We start from the raw sequence: 12,713 nt of genomic DNA, 5'->3' as shown, positions 1-12,713 counted from the left end.
TCTAGTGAAAGGGCTTGGTCAACCATTTTTCATCAATCCCTCTCACGGCGAGAGTATCATGTTTCAATTCAGCACTGGAAATGAGTTTCTCCTCCTGAATCTTCGCCCAGAATGTTATTCCATACCTGCCTCGGTCGGTTGTCAGTAAGCAAATAATTGCAAGTTAAAGATACCAGAACCGAAAATCAAAGACAAAAGAAAATAATTCCCCATCCAGACTCGATTCCACAGCCCAGTAACAAAGAATCCAGGGTTATGGCTCTCCTGGGGTGGTCTCGAATGTTGTCATCCCCAGACCTCAGCCACACCCAGCCACACAAACTTCCAACCCCTGTGGCTATGCCAACTTACATAATCACTATCAGAAACGGAGAGAAATCCGGTCGGTGATGCCCCGAGCGCGACAAGTTGGCTTTGGCGAACGAGAGTGATCGACCGAGGTTATTGCAGGGAAGGTGTGACTGCAAATATTGTTTGAGAGTGGGATTTTTATTATTAGGTCCTTTTTGGAGAATGCATGAGGGTAAAGGAGGCATTCATTCAAATAGTCTCGCTCGTTCCTGGTGACAACTCCCACCCTGAAGGCAGCTCGGGCAGCACCAACCCGACGCCGGCTCCGGGGTAAGTCCGGAGAGTTTACCGTGTGGAGTTGAACTGGATAAGAACGCCCCTCTGAGTATTCCGCTGGCTTGTTTCTCTCTTTATTCACGCACCCGCTACCTCTCCTCGAATACTCTCTCGCACAGCCCGTCCAAATGGCAGGCGATAAACTCTGGTCTGCACAGCAGATCTCCTCGCACAAAACCCCAGACGACTGCTGGATTGTCGTCGACAAGCAGGTATGGGATGTGACCGACTTCCTGGACGAGCACCCCGGCGGATCTACAAGTAGGTCTTTCTTCGATCACCTTCACCCCGGTCTCCACACTAATTTGTGACAAACAGTCATCCTCAAGTACGCCGGGAGCGACGCCACAAAGGCATACTCGGAAGTCCACGCGCCCAGCGTACTGAAAAACAACCTCCAGCCAAACCAATTCAAGGGCATCCTCGACGAGTCCACCATTGACGCAGAGTGGACCAAGCCACCACCAGACGAGTCGCCCAAGGTGGTATTGGACCATGAGAAACCACCCCTGCACACGTTGATCAACGCGCACGACTTCGAAGTCGTGGCGTCCAAAACCGCCAGTAAGAAGACTTGGGCATTCTACTCCAGCGCGGCTACGGATCTGATCACGCGAGACGCGAATAAGTCCTGTTTCGATCGGATATGGTTCCGGCCGCGCGTGCTAAGAAATGTTCGTGCCGTGGATGCGCGGACGAAGATTCTAGGTGGTGACTTTAATCTTCCGCTCTTCGTGAGTCCTGCGGCTATGGCGAAGCTTATTCATCCTGAGGGAGAATGCGCTATTGCGAGGGCGTGCGAGAGGAAAGGAATCATGCAGGGCGTAAGTTCTTTTTCTTCTAAACTGGCTATCCACCCTACCTCACCCCTGCTTACACTCCTCTAGATCTCCAACAACTCCTCCTTCACCGTAGATGAACTTCGAACTGCGGCGCCCTCGGCCAGCTTCTTCTTCCAGCTATATGTCAACCGAGACCGCTCGAAGTCCGCCGCCCTACTGCGCCAATGTTCCGCGAACCCGAACATCAAAGCCATCTTCGTAACCGTCGACGCCGCGTGGCCAGGCAAGCGCGAAGCCGACGAGCGCGTCAAAGCCGACGAGAGCCTATCCGTGCCGATGGCGCCATCCAAAGCCTCCAACGACAAAAAGGGCGGCGGCCTCGGCCGTGTGATGGCCGGGTTCATTGACCCGGGTCTTACATGGGAAGACCTGGTCTGGGTGCGGCAGCACACGCATCTACCCGTCTGTCTGAAGGGGGTCATGTCGGCCGACGACGCTATGCTCGCTATGAAGGCTGGGCTGGATGGGATCCTGTTAAGTAACCACGGAGGCCGGAATTTGGATACCAGTCCGCCGTCAATTATTACTCTGCTGGAGATCCACCGGCGGTGTCCTGAGGTGTTTGATAAGATGGAGGTCTACGTGGATAGCGGGATCCGGCGCGGTAGCGATATTCTGAAAGCTGTTTGTCTGGGCGCGACGGCTGTGGGGATGGGGAGGAGTATGCTCTTTGCGGCGAACTATGGGCAGGAAGGTGTGGAGCAGTTAATTGATAGTAAGTGGAGGATGTTGACAGTGACAAGGAAAAAGGCTAATGGGTGTTATAGTTATGCAAGACGAGCTCGAGACCGCCATGCGCAATAACGGGATCACGACGCTGGATGAGGCATCTCCCGATCTGGTGCACACGGGGGATGTAGACCATCTGGTGCCTGCGTCGCGGAGACATCCGTATGCGCGGGCGGTGGCCAAGGGGCGTCGACCGGGAGCGAGGCTATGAATAGGACTGAGATAGAGTACTAGAGTATAGTATAGAATGGACATATCCAGGGGGGAATTCCTGCCGAAGAATGCAATGCTCAGCTGACCACCCCGTGGGCTAGACTATCACTAACTAGTAGCGAAAAGACTCCTATGATAGAATATTGAGTGTAGACTGCAGACCAAGGGGTCAGCTGGATCGCTTCACCGCTCCACTTCTCAACTGTTGAGGAGGATCGTTAGTCATGATAGTTAACAAACTAGTTAACGTTAAAGTACTTGCCCTGTTAATTATTATTAATTCATCGGCCGATGTACCTATTGCCCTGTCGAATAATACTAGGACTAAGAATAAATTACACACTGCTTTCCTGCTATTGGCTCCCCTCCCGGTTGCAGCAATCGTAGAGAGAGGGGAACCTTGGAAGCGTCATCATGATTGAGAAGTACCTGGTACCTCCGTGCTGCGCTGTACTGGCGGGTACGGGGTAGTACCTGGTACATCCCGTGCATACGCCGTAGATCTCATCCTATAGATAGGCATTCCCCTTGGAGCACGTCAGTCACTCACTCAATCACAGTCCAGACCGCCCATCTGCCCCAACGTTGATTCCGACCATATAAAGGTGAAGTCCGTCCTCTTCCGGCCTACTTCTTCTTTGCTTACTTTCCCACTACAACCACACACCCCATCACACCTCTCTCTCTCTATACAACATTCAATAATGGCCGCTCCCCGCTCATCTTCCCTGCGGGCGCTGCGTGTGCTCTCCCAGCAACACTCTACCTCCACCTCTGCTGCCGCGCCTGCTCGCCGCAACCTGCACATCACCGGCGTGCAATCTGCTCAACCCGCCAACCCGGCCGACAAGGCCTCGCTCTATTCCGCTCGCAGCGTGCCAGACCTCAAGCTCGAGTGCCAGCGCCGCTCCCTACGCTCTGCCGGTAGCCAGTCCGAGGTATGTAATCGCAAAGACGATGGACAGTCATCGGCAACGCAATACAACCCACGCTAACAATAAGCTTCTAACAGCTCATCGAGCGCCTCTCCAACCATGACGTCCTGCAATCCCGAGCTTTTAGCATTGCTATGCGTCGGATAAACGGGAGCGCTTTCGCTGAGTACGTCATTCTTCATACATACTTCTTACTATCTGGAAGTCAATCATACTAACAATCCCCAAAACAGCGCCCCATCAACCCGCCCCTTCAACACATCCCGCTCCTCTAAATCCACCCATGACACTTCCCCGGTCGACCTAGTCTACATGCCCTCAATGGCAGACCTCGACGCATCACCTGCACGCTCATATCCCCGCGTCCCGGTCCTCCCCGACCTGTCGTCCTCGGCGGCCTCGGCGTCCGTTCCATCTTCGCCATCCCCCCACTCCCACTCCGGCGCCCCACCCATGAAGCCCCAGATCTACACCGTGGCCGGTACCAGCGCCGACGTCGCGGCCAGCCCAATGAGCGAGGTCGTCGATAACCACGCTGTGGATATTGATCCGTTTTCGCTGACTGAGGCTGTTGGGCGCTCTCGCGTGGGCGAGGAACTCAGCAGGGGTGAGAAGGGGGCCCGGGAGCCGGGCATTGTTAAAGAGCTTTGGACGGGATTTTTGGATGATGTTCTTGGGCCGAAGCAGTCTGCGCCCAGGACTTAGATAATAGCGGTGGTGAATGAGACGAATCTTCTTGGTCATTCGTGTTGTTGTTATTGTTGTTCTTGTCGTTTCGAGTCTGAGCTTTGAGACGGAGACGGAGAACTAGCGGTACTTATTTACCTATTTCATGTAATATCTTCTGTTGAGTGATCGCATTCTACAGGGCTCTTTTTCCTTTGTTATCTTGTCCTCTGTTCAATCATACAGAGCCAGTCATCCAATGCAGTCCGTTCGGATCCTGAATTTACCTACATCTCGAATCCTCGAAGACTCCACTATTCTTCCCCAATTCTTCCTAAGCCGAGGCATGTCTCCTTCCGGGACAGCGCCAGCCCACTATGCTCGTCAGTTCCGTAATGATCGACGCCCGCTCCGGGATGGCGTCCGATCATTCATGATGCCACTGTCTTCCTTGCGTCGGGCAGTTAGACGGCCGAGGTTATCGCTCACTTCCGTGGGGTGATCTTTCTACTGGACCCGAGTCTTTTGCAATGACGTACAGAGGGGCTCTTGTTTCTGAGGATACTGGGGATAATGGAACAAGATGTCATGTTTTCTTATTCAGTGGTTCTTGGGAGATCTATAGATGCTCTTCTCTTAAATTGCACGTTATCATGTCTACAACGATAGTGACCAATTGAGTTGGAGTCATTCAATTCTCGGAAGTGTCTTGGGTAACGATACTCCAATTGTTCATCCGTGCACGAGACACTTCTTCCAAGGTTGTTTAGCAACAAGAAGCAGCGTTGGTTTAACCGTTAATGCACTTTCCGATCTATCCCGACCACCGGGTTCCCGGCTTGAATCTAGCACACACGAGTCGCAAGCCAAGGACTTCTTCGGGGATTATTTATTGTTTGAATAGTTTGTTCTACGTTCACGTGCGGTGGAATTTCTCTCCGTTGAGTCTTAATAATTGTGCTATGCTGTGCACATCCACCTTGGTCCTTGCACCTAGAGTATCATACTCTCTCTGATAGTCCCTCTGAGGTTTAGTGTAGTTTTCAGGGACATCACTTTATAGTTGAGCAGATCTTGTTCTACAATTGTATTTTGTTCCCATTGTGAGCTACGGTTATCCCCTCGAGCACGCGTCATCATCCAGTGCATGACTAGTCGCTGTTTCAGGTTCAAGTCGATACAGCAATAGAAGTGCGTAAATCACAAAAATTCAGTCCTTATCGATTTATCCAAGTAAGAGTTGCAAGCAGTTGGCAGAAGATAAGAAACTGCCCTTTGTCGGAAAATACATGCGGGCCTCATTCAGGGGTTCCGTCTATTTCTTTCTAAATCGTTGACTATCCGGTCGTACTCGACTGCCAACCATTCAATCCAGTGCTAGTCAACTGGTAGCCACGCAATTCTTCTCTCTTATCAACTCACATCACCCAGATTATTCGCAGTTCGTCGGTTCAACCGCCAATAAACCCAGCTCTATCCATGTCACTGCACCTCTTGGCGCCAGCCGGCTACACCGAAACCCACCTAGCCCACTTGGCGCAACGACCAGGGCCAATCGATCGGCCGATCGACACCGCGAACAGGTTTAGAGCAAAGTAACTAACCCAGTCGCGTCTCTTGTCAGGGGCATTTCCTTCCCTGTGTTGCAAGGAACAGTGGACCGTCCAAAGACGCCCCCCTCACGTCTGTCTGTCTGCCATGGGGAAAGCCATCCTTTCTCTCAACCTCCCACTCACTCACTCATTCGCAATTCGTGTTTTCGTTTTGTTTTCTTTTAGATCATTTTAATTTCTTGTCAGTCTTTCGCATCTGTTCCTTTTTTTGTTCTTGGTATTTCGCTCGCATCTTTCTCTGCTTTCCCCGGATTTTTCGCCCGACTCCTCGCTCGCGCCACATATTTCGGATATCCGCCACACACGAACTGCTCAGCACGAGCAGCAGGTCTTGCTTAGTTACTCCAATGCGGACCTCTATCCTCTCTAGCATCTAGGTCCCTCACCGGATCATGCACCTCTCTTCATGTCTAGCGGTCATCGCGGCCTGCTCGACATGCACTCGAGCATTTTACCCATATAACCTCCAAGATGGCTCTCCCTCAGGAAGCGAAACAACCCGGTTAACAGTAGGCCGTCGACACGATGGGAAACCGCCGACATTGGATCTTCGCAAACGCGCTGTCCGCCGGGATGACAGCTACACGATAGTCGAGGCCGACACGCCCACGCTCCCAAACAGCGCTGCCCTGGACCAGGATGGCCTGGACTACTCCTACTTCTCTGTTGTGGAGGTCGGTTCGGAGCAGCAGCAGATGTGGCTGGCCCTTGACACGGGCGCGCCGGACACTTGGGTCTTCGATGCGTCCTGCACGGAGGAGGTGTGTACCAGCCATCACATGTTCGACGAGAGCTCCTCCACTAGTTTCACGGTCAACGGAGCCGGCTTTAGCCTTGGTTACGGCACCGGCACCATTGCTGGGAAACTGGGCAACGACACCATGTCGTTGGCCGGTTTGAGTGTGCGACAGGTTTTCGGGATGGCTACTTCCGCGTCCGATTTCTTCAAAGGATACCCCTTCGACGGGATTCTGGGCCTGGGCCGCTCCAACACTGATGGGTGGAATATGCCCTCGTTCATGGACATGGTCGCGGAGGCCGGCTATCTTGGGTCCAACATCGTCGGGTTCAGTTTCTCGCGCATGGCGGATAACCCCAAGGACGGAGAAGTCAATTTTGGCGATGTCGACACGACCAAGTTTCAGGGCGACATCACGTACACTGCGACAGACGCGGATAACTGGTGCATTCCCCTGGACGACGCGTACGTAAACGGCCAGGCCGTTGGCTTCTCTGGAAAATCCACCACCATCGACACGGGGACGAGCTACATCCTCCTTCCGACGGCAGATGCCCAGCAACTCTTCTCGCACATCCCGGGCTATTATCAGAAGGGCGAGAAGTTTCATATTCCCTGCAACACGACTGCCCTCTTGCAGTTCTCGTTCTCCGGAGTCCAGTACTCCATCTCCCCTCTGGATTATATCACCAAGGCCGTTGGTGGCGGCTGTGTGTCGACTATTGTTGGTCACCAGTCGGGCGATGCAGATACTTGGCTTGTTGGTGATGTCTTTCTGAAGAATGTGTACACCGTCTTCGACTTTGACAATGCGACTATCGGCTTTGCGCAGCGGGCTGATGCTTCGGCTGCGACCGCCACGTACACGCCCATTGCCAGCACTCTACCTAGCGCTACTGGTACAACAAGTGGTTCTACGACGTCGGAGACAATGACAACGACAACGACAACCACAGCGACCTCGACGAACTCGGCTTCCCGAGTCGCTCATGCGGTCGGAATGCCGCTGCTGAGTGCTCTTCTCAGTGCACTCTTTGTTTAGATTCCAGCGATTCATGTCTATGCGAAAAGTTACCTGCACATTCAGGGCCAGTTGCTGTTTATACATCCATGTCTCCCTCCAAGGCCACTGTGGCATACTGCCATCATCTCATTCTGGTAACCCGCCAGTTCACATACTTCATTCCGCCTCTTGTACATCCCAATGCCTCCTGTTCCATTCTAGGGCGTCTTTGGGCTCACTTCTACATGTCACTCGCTTGATTGTTTAGACCTGCAGCGTCTATATTTTATGATGGATACATATATTTGTAATAATCCACCAATGAAGACTATCCTTCAAAGCACTTTCTCCGGAATGAGCGTATAAGACTTGGGATCCGACTCTGCCGACGTCGTTAGTACACGAGTCAATAAGTGGTGAAAACATACCTAGGATATTGCGATCAAAATCCTGGATTTGATTGAACCCAGCAACCGCCATCAAAATATCCAGATCAGCCAACAACGACTTCATAACATGTCTCACTCCGTCCTCACCCATAATACTCAAACCCCAAATCCACAACCTCCCCACGAAGACAAACCTCGCACCTAGCGCAAGAGCCTTAACCACATCACTGGCCCCGCGCACCCCGGAGTCAAACATGACATAAATCTGCTCCCCAACCGCATCAACGATCTTCTCCAACGCATCCAAGCTCGCAATCGCACCATCCACCTGCCGTCCGGCATGGTTACTAACCACAATCGCATCTACACCCATCTCAACACACTTCTGCGCATCAGCAACAGACTGGATCCCCTTGATCGCAAACGGCCGTCCGCCAGAAATCCGCCTCCACTGCTCCATCAACCACGGGATTTTCTCCCACGACCACGCACGGCCGTGCCAGATAGAGTCGATCCATTTCGCCGACGCAGCAACAACATCTTTATCGATATCGATACCGTCTTCCGCACATCGTCGCCGGAACACGGGGTCTGTGAGACCTAGGTCGGCGCCAAAACCGCGGTAAAAGGCATAGTTCGACCGCGCAACGTCGCCGTGTCGCCAGCCGAGCTGCCACGTGTCTGTCGTAAGAATCAAAGCGTCAAACCCAGCCTTCCACGCCCGATTCAATAGTGACAGCGTCAATTCGTCGTCGTGGGGCATGTAGAGCTGGAAAAACCGTGGACTGGAGCTCCCGTTCGCGGCGCCGACGGTCTCGATCGAGGTACTCCCCGCCGTGGAGAGACAGTATGGGAGATTCAGCTCGCCAGCAACTTTGGCTACAGCTGCTTCGCCTTCCGAGTGGTAGATCTTGTTGATCCCGATGGGTGCGAATCCTATCGGGGCTGAGACGCGGTGGCCGAAGATTGTGGTGGTCGTGTCGCGTTCGTTGGTGTCGACTAGTTGGCGTGGGATGATGCGGTGCCGGAAGAAGGCTTGTCGGTTTGCTAGGTGGGTGTTTGACATCCCTGCATTGGAGGAGGCGTAGTACCTTTTCTCGTATTAATTAGTAACTTTGCTGCGTCGGTGAAGTGTGATATGAGCGTACCACCCGCCTTCGCTGAGTCTTTCTTTTGCTCGCTCTTCGAGCTCTCGAGGATCTGGTCTATAGTTAAGTACTGTGCTATACAATTCGTAGTAATGGTATATGCACCTGTGCTGAAGAGTGGTGTCTGGCCCTCGTTCGGCTTTTTGAACAGCTCCCGCTGATACAGACTCCATTGCGGCGTGGTGCGGTTCTGGATGTGGGGGTTTGTCGGGTCAGCCATATTGATTGTTATGTCACGAAGTCTCTAGTTATTCTGGTTTAGTTGAAAATGGTGAAATAGATGTTGGATGTATTCCCAGCGCATATCCACGAAAGATAACTATCTTATCGATGACTTCACTCTGACGCATCTTTTGGTCAAAAAGCACCGTTATGCAAGATTTTCGCCATTACGTTGGATAAAATTAAGAGAACTACTTAATCAAGCTTTGATACGTATAGTACCGCGATGTACGTATGATCCAGGTACAGCTGGTTTGGAATGGATTACATTGTTCTGATCCGACGGAACCTTCAAGATATAACAGAAGACCCTGCATTGCTAAGCGTAAAAAGCCTCGTCGCTCTTCTACTCCGGGATCTAGTAATTAATTTCGACAGTATACTTTATGTCGAAGGTTCGCCTTTGGTTTCGTTTAGGAAATGTCTGGAGTCCCTTTTGAAGCATCTATATTTACCGCCTTCATGTTTAACGCACACCGCCCACTAATAGCAATTCCTAAGTGCCGGCATAATAATTATCGCGGTACTCCGAAGGATTTCAGACTTTTGCAACACATATTGTTCGTATCATCAATTCGCCTGACAACTTTGACACCCAACCTTGAAGATCGCCAGCCTTAGTGAAAGAGTGAGAAAAGAAAATTTTGCCCTCCGAAGCTTCACTGAAGTCTAATCACAACCCATGCTTTAAGTGAGTCAAAAATTTATTCTAGTAACACAAACAGCACCATGGCTCGTCCGCCTATGGAAATCCAGCACGCATCTTATTATTTAGCTACCTTTTTTAACGCACTTCTAGCTCTTGTCCTATTCGGAAGAATGCTCATCAAACTCGACGACCTGACCAGCCCGGCCATTCGTTCGCTGCTTACGCTCCATTTCTCCGAACTGCAAAATAAGACTCCATCAGAATCCTGCTATGTTCTCGATATCGCCGATCTGCATGAGCCTGTTATATCCGTCTTTTCTGCCTGGGAAGGTTCCGAACTGCTAGGATGCGGAGCGTTAAAAGAACTCACGCCTTTTTCTGGAGAGATCAAATCCATGAGGACAGCAAGAACACACCTTCGAAAAGGTGTCGGACGGGCCATCTTGCAGCATATTGTTAGTGAAGCAAGGAGGAGAGGGTATACTTGGCTGAGTCTCGAAACTGGAACTGATCCTTCGTTTGCAAATGCACGGGAATTTTACTGCAGCATGGGGTTTGAATTTTGCGGTCCATTTGGGAACTACGTTCCCAGTGAGCAAAATTGCTTCATGACGATCAAACTATCCTAAATAAGAGGACTCTATATTATGGTGGCTACTCTTCGCGGCCTCTAACTAGCCTATCACCAACCGAGAGGCCTTCGCTGACTAGGGCTTGGCTTGTTTAGGATAATTTGCAGTAAAGCTACAAGATACGGCAGTGTCTACTAACTACTCCTTGGCGTTTGGGTAGTTGTGTGGGGTGGCCCCAGGCGACGGCGGTGTCGTCTCAGACATCTTAAAACATTCACTTCCTTGATCAATTTTACTCTTCAGTGTCTCCATTATAAGAGACCATGATCCTAGCTAGTACCTAGCAAGCGATTTTGTCCACCCGAAAATGCTCGAGCTACACTAGCCCAACTCTTATCTACCAAGCGGGGCACTCGCTCAATTTTCGCCGTAGCACAGTAAATCGTCCACGAGTCGATTGGTATGCCTGGCGCCGAGAGAGCTGTCTCATAACCTCCGGTTGAGAACTAGGGCTGCAGACCAATGGCAGGGCACATAGTAAATGCAGTCCATCCCGATCCGAAGTATGTACTCGGCACGGGGCATTTCGTCCCTGGAATCGCAGCCGGGCCGGGCGCTAATCCACATCGGGTGCACTCGGGACACTCCCCTTCTCATGTCGCAACACCTTGTTCCTCCCCATCCATCTTCAAATAGCACAATGCTCGGCCACACAGGAAGATGGACTGCTCTGGCGGGTCCCAAGTGCCTTGCACCCTGTACATCACCCGCTCGGGCAGCGCTGGTGTCAGCAACGCCATCCAACAGCGCTCGCTCCCGGGGGTTCCGCTCCACACCCGCATCTGCCGCGTTCCGACCGACATGGATGCCGATGCGCGTGAAGACGCCATGGATTGATGCCCTGACGCAGAGCCGCGAAGCGGCTCATGCCGGTGCACAGCAGAGCCAGACAGCGAGCGTGAAGCCGGATCAGACACCGAAGAAGATGTCCGATAGCTACTACAGCGCTGTATGTATTTTCTCTCTCTCAAAGACTGAAAACTAATTATTCCATGTAGGTACTTCCTTTGGCGCAAGATAAGTGGCTCCTAGATACGTACCTTAATGCGTCTGGGCATATCAGGTAAGTTACAATTGCTTTTTGTCCTCTGTTCAATTCTAACAAATCACCCCAGACTCGGGTCACTGCTTATGGACCTCGATGCTCTCGCTGGTGTCATTGCATATCGGCACACAGGTGATGGGGTCAGCACCGTCACTGCTGCCGTGGACCGGATCACCATTGAACACCCGCTGATGGAAATTTGTGACCTCGAGCTTAGTGGGCAAGTCACGTACGCGACTGGACGGTCTAGTATGGAAGTGTCATTGCAGGTGTGCAAGATGCTTCCGGAGGGCCAGGCTGTTACGCCGGAGGATGTGTTGATCACTTGTGCGTTTACGATGGTATCATTGGACCCGGCAACGAAGAAGTGAGTGCTGCCTGGTATGTAACATCACGTCGACGCACTAACATCAGGTAGACCTGCCTCTGTGGCACCGCTTGTCGTCGAAACAGAAGAGGAAAAGCGTCTGTTCAAGAAGGGTGAGGAGAACTACAAGGCCAAGAAGGCGCTGCGAACTCGCAGCCTGCTTGAGAAAGCCCCGGACGATGAAGAGAGCAACCTGATCCACTCGATGTGGACTAAGGAGATGTCGTACCTGAGTAGGTGGCTCATTATACAAAGAGATACGTTGCTAATAAATCCTAGACCCGCAATCCCCCGCAACGCGCCCAACAAACCAAGTCTTCATGAGCGACACAGTCCTCAAATCTGCAATGATCATGCAGCCCCAAGACCGCAATCGCCACAACTTCATGATCTTCGGCGGCTTCCTGCTCAAGCAAACATTCGAGCTAGCATTCTGCTGCGCAGCCTCGTTCGCCCACGCGCGACCCAACTTCGTAGCGCTGGACCCAAGTACCTTCGAGAACCCAGTCCCCGTCGGCAGCGTGCTGTACCTGCGCGCAACAGTGGCGTACACGGAGCCCGCGGAGCGTGAATCCGGTGGTGGCCGCTATACCAGGGTGCAGGTGCGGGTTGACTCGAAGGTGCGTGATGTCGAGCACGGGACTAAGAAGTCGACGGGCATGTTCAACTATACGTTTTTGGTGGAGAAAGATGTCCAGGTTATGCCTAAGGGATATGGAGAGTTTATGTTGTGGACTGATGCGCGTCGCCGCGCTCTCAATGCTTCTGCGATTGATCCTGCACATAAGACCAGTGCGTTGCGGAGTATCCAGGACAGCGTGACGGAGTAAATAGTGTATTATAGATATTAGCAGCCCCCTAGGAATACTGAGGCCGAATATGGATAGGATCCAC

At 52.0% G+C, this 12,713-nt stretch overlaps 5 protein-coding genes across 5 annotated transcripts; 4 read left to right on the top strand and 1 right to left on the bottom strand.

Annotated features, from left to right (window-relative positions):
- Positions 1 to 755: 755 nt before the first annotated feature.
- Positions 756 to 2,409, top strand: N7474_008535 (FMN-dependent alpha-hydroxy acid dehydrogenase; the record flags this gene model as incomplete). The annotated part of the gene is made up of 4 exons (XM_057199945.1): positions 756 to 888; positions 946 to 1,451; positions 1,515 to 2,184; positions 2,237 to 2,409. The coding sequence occupies 4 exons, from the start codon at positions 756 to 758 to the stop codon at positions 2,407 to 2,409; spliced, it is 1,482 nt and encodes a 493-aa protein (XP_057050646.1).
- A 706-nt stretch (positions 2,410 to 3,115) lies between these two features.
- N7474_008534 (SAP domain-containing protein) lies at positions 3,116 to 4,051 on the top strand (the record flags this gene model as incomplete). Its single annotated transcript, XM_057199944.1, has 3 exons — positions 3,116 to 3,349; positions 3,424 to 3,512; positions 3,580 to 4,051. The coding sequence occupies 3 exons, from the start codon at positions 3,116 to 3,118 to the stop codon at positions 4,049 to 4,051; spliced, it is 795 nt and encodes a 264-aa protein (XP_057050645.1).
- A 1,966-nt stretch (positions 4,052 to 6,017) lies between these two features.
- N7474_008533 (pepsin-like aspartic protease) lies at positions 6,018 to 7,406 on the top strand (the record flags this gene model as incomplete). The annotated part of the gene is made up of 1 exon (XM_057199943.1): positions 6,018 to 7,406. The coding sequence occupies one exon, from the start codon at positions 6,018 to 6,020 to the stop codon at positions 7,404 to 7,406; it is 1,389 nt and encodes a 462-aa protein (XP_057050644.1).
- Positions 7,407 to 7,646: 240 nt separating this feature from the next.
- On the bottom strand, positions 7,647 to 8,822 carry N7474_008532 (uncharacterized protein; the record flags this gene model as incomplete). Its single annotated transcript, XM_057199942.1, has 1 exon — positions 7,647 to 8,822. One exon carries the CDS (start codon positions 8,820 to 8,822, stop codon positions 7,647 to 7,649), a length of 1,176 nt encoding a protein of 391 aa, XP_057050643.1.
- A 2,225-nt stretch (positions 8,823 to 11,047) lies between these two features.
- On the top strand, positions 11,048 to 12,649 carry N7474_008531 (putative acyl-CoA thioester hydrolase; the record flags this gene model as incomplete). The annotated part of the gene is made up of 5 exons (XM_057199941.1): positions 11,048 to 11,356; positions 11,406 to 11,470; positions 11,523 to 11,819; positions 11,871 to 12,052; positions 12,099 to 12,649. 5 exons carry the CDS (start codon positions 11,048 to 11,050, stop codon positions 12,647 to 12,649), a joined length of 1,404 nt encoding a protein of 467 aa, XP_057050642.1.
- Positions 12,650 to 12,713: the final 64 nt, after the last annotated feature.

The sequence above is a fragment of the Penicillium riverlandense genome (genome assembly GCF_028828495.1).
Source record: "Penicillium riverlandense strain IBT 135883 chromosome Unknown utg000007l_segment0_segment0, whole genome shotgun sequence".
NCBI lineage: Eukaryota > Fungi > Ascomycota > Eurotiomycetes > Eurotiales > Aspergillaceae > Penicillium > Penicillium riverlandense.
Note: the sequence above shows the minus strand (reverse complement) of the source record. Positions and strands in the feature narration are given on the sequence as shown.